This window comes from Mastomys coucha, unplaced genomic scaffold (genome assembly GCF_008632895.1).
Source record: "Mastomys coucha isolate ucsf_1 unplaced genomic scaffold, UCSF_Mcou_1 pScaffold16, whole genome shotgun sequence".
Taxonomy (NCBI): Eukaryota; Metazoa; Chordata; class Mammalia; order Rodentia; family Muridae; genus Mastomys; species Mastomys coucha.
Window position 1 is genome coordinate 61801022 of NW_022196898.1, and position 10000 is coordinate 61811021.

General features: G+C 35.5%; 1 protein-coding gene across 1 annotated transcript in view; it reads left to right on the forward strand.

Moving 5' to 3' along the window:
- Positions 1–10000, forward strand: part of Col11a1 (collagen type XI alpha 1 chain) — a 189704-nt gene that overhangs the window by 78633 nt on the left and 101071 nt on the right. Inside the window, exons 14-20 of the mRNA XM_031375242.1 lie at positions 1264–1320; positions 4124–4177; positions 8132–8185; positions 8303–8356; positions 8517–8570; positions 9664–9717; positions 9831–9875. Of these exons, the coding sequence (XP_031231102.1) occupies positions 1264–1320; positions 4124–4177; positions 8132–8185; positions 8303–8356; positions 8517–8570; positions 9664–9717; positions 9831–9875 (372 nt within the window). The remainder of the gene's footprint in view (positions 1–1263; positions 1321–4123; positions 4178–8131; positions 8186–8302; positions 8357–8516; positions 8571–9663; positions 9718–9830; positions 9876–10000) is intronic.

Consider the following 10000-nt stretch of genomic DNA (forward strand, 5'->3'; position numbering starts at 1 on the left):
TTGGTTCTCTGGAGTCTAACTTCTTGAGTTCTTTGTATACCTTGGATATTAGCCTTCTATCAGATATAAGGTTGGTAAAGATATTTTCCCAATTTCTTGGTTGCTGTTTTGTCCTATTGACAGTGTCTTTTGCCTTACAGAAGCTTTGCAACTTTATGAGGTTCCCATTTGTCAATTCTTGATCTTAGAGCAGAAACTATTGGTGTTCTCTTCAGGGAATTTTCCCCTGTGCCTATTTGCTTGAGGTTCTTCCCCACTTTCTCTTCTATTAGTTTCAGCGTATCTGCTTTGATATGGAGGTCCCTGATCCACTTGGACTTGAGCTTTGTACAAGGAGAAAGGAATGGATCGATTTGCATTTTTCTACATGTTAACCGCCAGTTGAGCCAGCACCATCTGTTGAAAATGCTGTCTATTTTCCACTGTATGGTTTTAGCTCCTTTGTCAAAGATTGAGTGACCATAGGTGCGTGGGTTCATCAGAAAGCAAAAATTTTAATTCCAGTTTTTCAACTTAATCTCAAGAATTATGAAATGTGTTGTCCAAACACTGTTGGTGAGTTATTAGTGGAAATTCAGAAGTCTTGCTGGTTTTGTTTCATGTATGTTTTTATAATTTTGTATATTTTCCATCATAGGATTATTTTTGAAATGCACATTCATCTTTCACTTGTTAATATTTAAACAGTAAACCAAATTAACTAAACATCTATCAAGTATTGTTGCTCTGCTCTGCTCTGCATTCTAGCTTTTCAAATACTCTAATTTCATATTTTTTTGTTATTGAGTCTAATGATAAGGCATCCAATCAGTCAACATTGGACTGCCTCATTATTATCACCATAATTTTCCTAAAACACGACTAGAAAATATTTACCTTTCATTGTTTGCCTTAATAAAAGATCTCCAGGCAAGATCATGCCTGCACAATGAAGGCCAAGAGTGCTCAATTTTTTTTTGGAGTGTGCTTTAGAGTAGAAAATTATTAGATAATCTATTTTTTCTGAAATATATTTTTTAGCTGATTAAATTTTGGCAAGACTTTTACTGTACAAGACTGTATAACAGTTTGAGACATGACAGGTCATTAAATAGAACATTCTAGCTATGTGCACTTTACCACTGACTAAACTTTTCCTAGCACATTGATTGCTATTATACCTTCGTTAGTTATGTACTACCCAAGGATATCATGCCCAAATGTCTTGTGCTACAACATACTTCTAGGCAGGTGTTCCTAAACTTGATGTTTTTTATCTTCTAGATTGCTCTGAGAGGCCCTCCTGGCCCAATGGGTCTTACTGGAAGACCAGGTCCTGTGGTATGTTATGTAACTTATATGTTAAAAGTTTCCTATTAATATGTTTTCCCATATCATCTTCCAGACTCTGTTTATTCCGCAGGCTAGTAAATCTATTGATCATAACTGATACGGACTCATTTAAAGAGTTTTCAGTTTAATTTTTAATAATTCTGAACATAAGTTTTTAGGGAAGCTATCATCAAATTAGAGGAAAATTTAATGAATGAAATAAAGTCACATGTCTGCTACTAAAACCATAATTATAATTTATTTGAATTCTATTTATCAAAATCCAGTTCTGCATTAAATCCTTGAAAGCTAATTATATACTTGAATTCTCACTAAGTTGCCTGTGAAATCCTTGATAATTTTTGTGCAATTTTTAAATTTCATTTTCTTAAAATAATTTGTATACAAGATATTTTGATTAGTTTCCCTTCCTGTGCCTCCTCTGAATGTTTTCTTTCTTATTATATTTTCATTATTTAAAACAATTTTTAAATTTAGTTATATTTTATTCATATTCTTCTCTTTCTGTAAGTTGGAAAGAAAGAAGTCAAAGTATCTGCACCAACATATGGTAAAATGGTACACATAAATGACCCAGAATATTTCCATCAGAGGAAACTCTTACAGCAGATGAACAGTTCCAGCCAAGTAGCTTGACACAAAACTAATTCAGAAAAAACAGTTGGCGTTCTATATAAAATGAGAAATGACCGAAAAAGAAACCAAGAAAACAAAACCTTTCATGATAGCCTCAAACAATATAAAAGATCTTGGGGTACCACTAACAAAGCAATAGAAGATTTGTATGATAGAACATCAAATCTTTGAAGAAAGAAATTGTGGAAGATATCAGTAGACGCAAAGATCCCCATTGTTCATATCTGAAGAATTAACATAGTAAAAATGGCCAGCCTATTTAAAGTAATATACAATTAAATTCAATCCCTATAAAAATTCTAATACAATTCTTCACTGATCTTGAAATGGTAGTTTTCAGCCGGGCGGTGGAGGTTCACTCAGCACTTGGGAGGCAGAGGCAGGCGGATTTCTGAGTTCGAGGCCAGCCTGGTCTCCAGAGTGAGTTCAAGGACAGCCAGGGCTACACAGAGAAACCATGTCTTGAAAAAAACAACAAAGAAACAAAGAGAATATTTGGGTAGGGTAGAGGTTGAGCTAGATGACCTAAACAGTGCTCAGAGGATAAATCTCTAGGCTTGGGAGCAAACTGTGATAATATATTAATCCCTGGTGCTGTGAAGACTGAAAATAAACTGATAAATACATCAGTATAATAAAATAAAAATTAAAAAGCATTGCTGCTTTCTTTAAATGTATAGTTCCTTAAACTGTCTTAATTTTTCTTTATATATATGCATATATGTAATTTTGATATATACTCCTGTGTGAAATGTTCAGATAACAAGTTTCCATAGGACTTCAATTATATACATTTTCTGAAACAGATTATTAAAAGTTTATTATTTACCCTTACTGCTGTGCTTTTTAAAACACAAGAAAGAAAAAAAATATTAAGTCACTTAACAAAGAAATAAATTTTATTCACATGTTACTGATACAAATAAAGTATATATACACAAAAGTAATACGAAAATATTTTACACAATTTTTGGATAGAAAGAAGGTGGAAATGATATCTTGTTCATCTTCTTTCCCATCAATCGCATGATAATTTTTATTATATGTAAAAGAGCGTAACTACAATCTACAGAGCAAGTAGTGCATATGTACAGACAATGAAACCCAGCTAATAAATTAAAAACTACATAACCACTTATAGTTTTATTTAGTTCAGTGATTAATAATTTAATTTAACACATTGTCCTCGTTTTATTACATGAAATTAGTTGCGAGAGATCTTTATTAGAAGCTTGGAAATTATCATTATAATTTTGAAAATTTAAAAATACATTCAACTTGACTTCATTTTTCTTGTGAGACAGAGTAGGAGTTATTTTACTATCATGCCACTAGGCGGCGCTAGAAAGCTTCTTTCAGATTTATCAAGTTTTGACTTTATTTTGTTGTAACTCAGTTTAATGGAACATATGCTGATTAAAATAAATCAAAATACCTGCGAACACATAAAGTAATCTATAACAAGCATATTAATTTCTAATATTATAAGCTTTTAGACAGTGTAGATGCATAGTATATATTCTTAAATTCCATAACTCCTTTCTAAAGCAATTAATTTTGCCTTGCAGTTAATCAGCCTGGCATCATTGTACTGTTTAAATTACATAAACATTCATAGGCTATACTTATTATAATGATTCATTTTTTAATAAAAAATCAAAACAATCTGAGGAAAATGCTTTGATATTATTTTACAATAATAATAATGGTAAAAACAGTTTACTAGTATAAAATGCACTACCTGAGAATTCCATGTTCATAGAGAGTTGGTTTTGCACCACCCTTACTGTGTGAATGAACTCAGCGTATGCCTGACTCTGTAAATTCACTGCCCTAGTAGTCACTCACAATGCAGTGGTTACTTGGGTCTTGTTTACCAGACATTGTGACACTAAAAATTTAAAAGAAAATTTCAGTGTGATTTCAGTGTCGGCTTCTTTCTGTTGTAAGTGGAATATAGATCTTTATATATGGTTCATATATCAGGGCGCACTTGATATGTCTAGAAGTGCTGCACTTTAGACACAGGACTTAAATAGCTCATTGTGTGAGAACTATCAAACTGATTAAGAAAATATGTTTATTTATTTCTAGTGAATTAAAGAGCATTGGTGACTTAATGTTAATTGGAGGTCTGTTTTGCTTTTCTCCTCAGGGAGGTCCTGGTTCGGCTGGAGCCAAAGGTGAGAGTGGGGATCCAGGTCCTCAGGTAAGAAGCAGTCATTTGTTCTCTTATTTTTATTGTTTCTACTTAAGTAGTAGAACGACGGAAATGTTAGGAGTAAAGAATGTATTTACATCGCATTTAAGCCCATGCCATGATTTTAATTGAAAAAAAAAATCAGAATAGACCATTGATTTTCCATTAGTTGGTTAATTACACAACATTTAAATTGTGGACCTCGCAGGTTTGAAAGCATGGCCTTTACGTGATGCTATTGGGTAGAGAAGTGGCTGCCTGAAGTAGCGGGTTCGCTCCTCCTTTCTTGAGCCCAAACTTTTGCAGAGAGTAAACTTAGCATATTTTTTTCATGAAGACTGCTTAGCGCACTTCATGCAAGATAATGTCAGACCTTTGTGTATTAGATAATAAGTAGAGAGAGATGTTATTTTGTCAGTATACTTATGGTAGAAACAAGAGAACAAAAAAATAACAATGTGATTTCAAAATGAGAATACTGTCCTTTTCAAATGAGAATACTGTCTGATAAACTGTAGAATATAAATTCACATTGTCTGTGGAGTTCTGCATTGCTTTTTACTCTCATTGTTTCCTTCCTTCTTCATGCCTTTATAACCATACTTAAATTACACCTAGTAATGTATTTCTTTGCCATTTTTATGCAGGCATATATTTTGGTTATATTCACCCACCATTACTCCCTCTTTAGTCTTTCCTAATGATGCCATTTTCTTCACTATAATTAGATTTGTTTAAAAATGATAAGGAATAATAGAATCAGAGCCCATTATATACTTTTGTAACTATGATTAAGATAAAAATGCCTTCTAAATCACAACAATTATTTCATTAAATCTTTTTTTATAATGTTTCATTATTTAAGAGGAGCAAATGAGGTATTTCAATCATGTTTACTGCCAACTCCTCTTAACGTGATCTATTCTCACCCCCACCCCTCCCCAACCTCCCCAACCTGTTGTTCTCTTTCTGTTCATGTTTTTCCTGTTTTCCTTTTTTATTTTTTCTTCTTTCCTTCTTATTGTTTCTTCCTTCCTTCCTTCCTTCCTTTCTTTCTTTCTTTCTTTCTTTCTTTCTTTCTTTCTTTCTTTCTTTCTTTCTTTTTCTTTCTTTCTTTCTTTCTTCCTTTCTTAACACAACTGACTTTCCAAAGAACCCTTAAGTTTCCAGCTGTTTTCTTTTAAGTGACTCATTGACTCATTGAGTTTGTGCTGCCCATATACTCATGGGTGTTTGGCCATCTACTAAAAGTGATTATGGTACTTGAAGCTGTACTTAAAAAAAAAAAAATCAGCCGCCGCCCTCGCCTCCCAGTACCAAGTCATGCAGACTTTCCCCTAAATGTCTCCCTCCTCAACCCCCCACTAGTCCCGCTCCCCCACACATGGATTCACTGCAAGGCTAGGGACATCCTCTCCTTCTGAGGCCAGACAATGTAGCCCAGTTAGGGGAATGGAATCAACAAGCAGGCAGGCAACAGATTCAGGGACAGTCCCTGCTCCTCTTGGAGGACCTGCATGAAGCTGAATTTTTAAAGAAACCTGATACTAACTCCCCAAAACACCTCATTTATAAGTGACAGTCACTCCATGCTAGCTAGAATGTTCAGTGGCTCGATCATGTGCAGTCAACCACAGCTGCTGGCAATTCATGAGTGCAGCAGTCCTGTCATATCCAGAAGACGCACAACAACTTCTTAGTATTTTCCCTTTACAAATACAACCCTTTTTGACCCACAAATATCTGGTACCATTCTCCTACTCTTTATCATGGAATTTTGCACATTTTTCAGAAAAAAGTTTAAATGAAATTATGCCATCTATAGCATTTTATTACTGGCTTTTTTCGATAAGGCTTACAAGGTCTTCACACACATAGTATTTGAGTGCATCAATACTGCACTCTTTTTCTTTTTTTAATTGGATATTTCATTTATTTATATTTCAAATGTTATCTCCTTTCCTGGTTTCCCCTCTGCGCACCCCCTCTCCTATCCCCCTCCCTTGCTTTATGAGCATGCTTTCTCACCCACCCCCCTACTCCCACCTCACAGATCTGGCATTCCCTTATACTGGGGCATCGAGCCTTCACAGGACCAAGGGCCTCTCCTCCGATTAATGACCAAATAGGCCATCTTCTGCCTATGCCGCTGGAGCCATGGGTCCCTCTATGTGTACTTTTTGGTTGGTGGTTTAGTCCCTGGGAGCTCTGGGGGTATGATTGGTTGATATTGTTGTTCTTCCTATGGGGTTGCAAACCCCTTCAGCTCCTTCAATCCTTTCTTTTTCTTGGTGATAAATATTCCATTGTGTAGACACCACAACTTCTTGTGACAAAACCCTTAGACCATTGATAACAATATTTAACCAGCCTAAGATGTGTTAGCCTTGCTTTCATTGTTTTATTAACATTGATGTAAAAAAAACTGGAAAATGCTGACTAGTTCACTGGGAATCAGAAAAATATTAAAAATACACTACATAAGAATGTTGTAAGATTATTGCTCATTAAAATTCAAAGAGCAGCATGTATGCTCTTCTGTTTACAGAACTGGTGAACCTGAAAGCATGGTATGTGTTTTAGGATATATAGTCTTTGTTGAGCCTTTAAGTCCAAAAACTTAGGTGATATCAAAGAAGTATCTTTCTCATTAATTAAAATCTGTCCATATTGCTGAGCTGGATAGATTGTTCATCAGCTAAGTCTATTACTTTCAGAAGTTTCAGGTTTGGTTCTTTAGTGCCCACATGGCTGGTACCAACAACCTTTAAGTCCAGTTCTAGAGCACCTATAGTCCTCTCTTGATGTCCGCAGGCTGAGGCACATGCATGGTACACTAACATACTCCCCAGGCATGTACATGTAAAATAGAATTAGTTTATTAAGGCAAAAAACCTAGCAACATTTGTTCAGCTGGTACTTCTTTTCGTCCCTTCTGGTTAGATTCATGATAGACTCCCCTCCAACATTTTTTTTTAAGCTACACTCTCTGACTTCCAATGATTAGACATTGTAATCCTTACATTTTCACAAAAAATATTTTTAGCCTTCAATGAGAGCATGATCATCATGACCTTGTGGATAATTGAAGAGTCATTCACCAAGATTTAGTTGAAAACTTTAACAGATAATCATGTTATAGGAGATTTCACTGTGCTTGAAGGTGATTAAATCCAATGTGATCAGTGGTTTGGGAGATGAATTATCTAAGAGAGGACATTTCAACATTGAAAAGGAAAAGGGTGACGTGCTTGACATGAGAACAGAATGATGCCATTATCATAGCTCGATGACTGCTGTGTGGAAACCATCTTTCTGACAACTGGATGAGTAATTGATCATAAAGGCTAAGAAGTATATCACTGTATTTCTTTTGTTTGACTGTATTCACATCCATGTAAATTACTTTGCAATATAGTTGTTTATATGAGAAGCTCCTTAAGAATATTGCTTTTCATATGAACTAACTAGTACCCTCAGAGCTCCCAGGGACTCAACCACCAACCAAGGACTATACATGGTGGGACTGATTGTTTTGGCAGCATGTGTATAGTAGAGGATTGCAAATTTGATCATTAATAGGAGGAGAGGACCTTGGCCCTGTGAAGGTTCTGTGCCCCAGTGTAGGGGAATGCCTGGGCCAATAAGTGGGAGAGGGTGGGGTGGCAGGCATGGGGAAGTGGGAGGCAACAGGGGTTTGTTCTTGTTGTTTTTGTTTGTTTGTTTGTTTCTTGGAGGGGAAACTGGGAAAGAAATCATATGACATGTAAATAAAGAAAATATCTAATAAAAAAAGAATATTGCTTTTCTGACTTCTGCTTTGTCAGAATTTTTATGGCAAAATAATTTCCTTGTGATTAAATAAATAAGGAAGAACCCAGTGAATATTGGTTTCTAAAACCATCTCTTTTTGACTTTGACTGATCAAGATTTCTGCATTGTGATTCTAATGTTTTCACATAGGGTCCTCGAGGTGTCCAAGGTCCTCCTGGTCCAACAGGAAAACCTGGAAAGAGGGTATGGCTATTTTTCCTTGTGCACTTTGAGATAAAGCCTCAGCTATTTGTTAGTTTGTCTCTTTGTGTTTATTGCCATGTGACCCTCCTTGCTCACTCTTACAATTGACATTTCTAGGGCCGTCCAGGTGCTGATGGAGGAAGAGGCATGCCAGGAGAACCTGGGTCTAAGGTCAGGACTTTATAACTTTGCATTCAGATTGTGTTTGGCACTTTATCCTTGACAGTATTATAATTTAATATAAAATCGTTTGAATTTTTACACTTTACACTGACATTAGAGTCCTGACCTAGAATGAGAATATAATGATAATCTGATTGTGATTTTACAGGGAGACCGAGGGTTTGATGGACTTCCAGGTCTGCCAGGTGACAAAGGTCACAGGGTAAGATACCTTTACTACATTTTAATCCAAAATGTAATAGTAATCTTAGGAGCTTAGGTGGTTTTGGGATACTTTTGGAAATCAGAAGAAAAAAATAACACAAATGGTGGTTACTCCATTTGGTAAATTTTTGTACCTATTGGATAGTGAGAAAATGTTGCTACAAATTGTACATAGTGCCAATCTCTTTTTTCACTACTTGTAGACATTGACATATTCCTTATGTGCAAAAAGATAGAGGCAGACTCTCTACTCATAGATGTAAGGAAGATCACTTGATAGAAGAGTTGGAGAATTTAAATGAGAATATTATTTCTTGAGCATCGCTTATTCTTTACATTTTTCCCCCTGTGGAAATAACTCAGATGAGGACCTCTGTAAACATCCTGGCAACATTGTTTCTTTGTGATGCACACTTCAGTGCAAGAACTCATTAATTGCGAGGCTAGAGAAATCAGCATGCTGAACTGTCACAACTGCTAGGTTATTTTTTAGTGGGAAATTGGGAGACAGTTTCAAAAACAATAAAAATTGGTTATTTGTATCTTTCTTTACCAGAATGAAGAACAAATCTAGGACTGTATTTAGGTAAATTGGAGAATGACAAGGAAAATTTCATCTTATAGTCACCTAACAAAATAACATATTACACCTAACCCATAATAGGATGCACATATAATTTTGTTTTGTGAAATAAATTCTAAATCCCCTCTAAGCTTTCATGAATTGTGCTGACTTAATATGAATTATTCAGAAATTAAGAAAAAATGAGGTCCAAGTGTGTCTATTCTTAAGACACTCATGAATAATTTTCTGAATGACTCATTTCTTAATAACTGCCTGAAAATATTTTACATATGTTTTCTTTAAATCATTTTTATTAAAAATTGAGGGGAAATTTTGCTAGCATACTAATTTTATAAAGCCTGTTAAAGTTCAAAATTTTTACTACTGGAACTACTCTAAGAAAGGTTTAGGCGAGGTAAGTTTCCAGGGCAAATGTCCTGTTGAACCTGGTTGTGTTGACTGTCTTATGTACCTGGAAACAACCACCATGATTCCTGCATTTATTCTGTTTCTGTTTGTTCCTTAGGGGGAAAGAGGTCCCCAAGGTCCACCTGGCCTCCCTGGCGATGATGGAATGAGGGTATATTAAGATTTTACTCGTTTTAGACTTGTTTACAATCAAACCACTAAAACCGAAATCCTTTTGAAGTCACACCCCTCTAATAGGATTCTTTCTGCTTTCATCACCCATAGGGAGAAGATGGGGAGATCGGGCCCAGGGGTCTTCCAGGGGAAGCTGTAAGCAATTATCTTCTTTATCTCTTCCATGAGGAATAGCGTCTTATACTAGGTCGGCAATGCTAAGCTCAGGAAACATTGCATTTTACACAAGTTAGCCAAGGAATTTTCATATTAAAAGACAG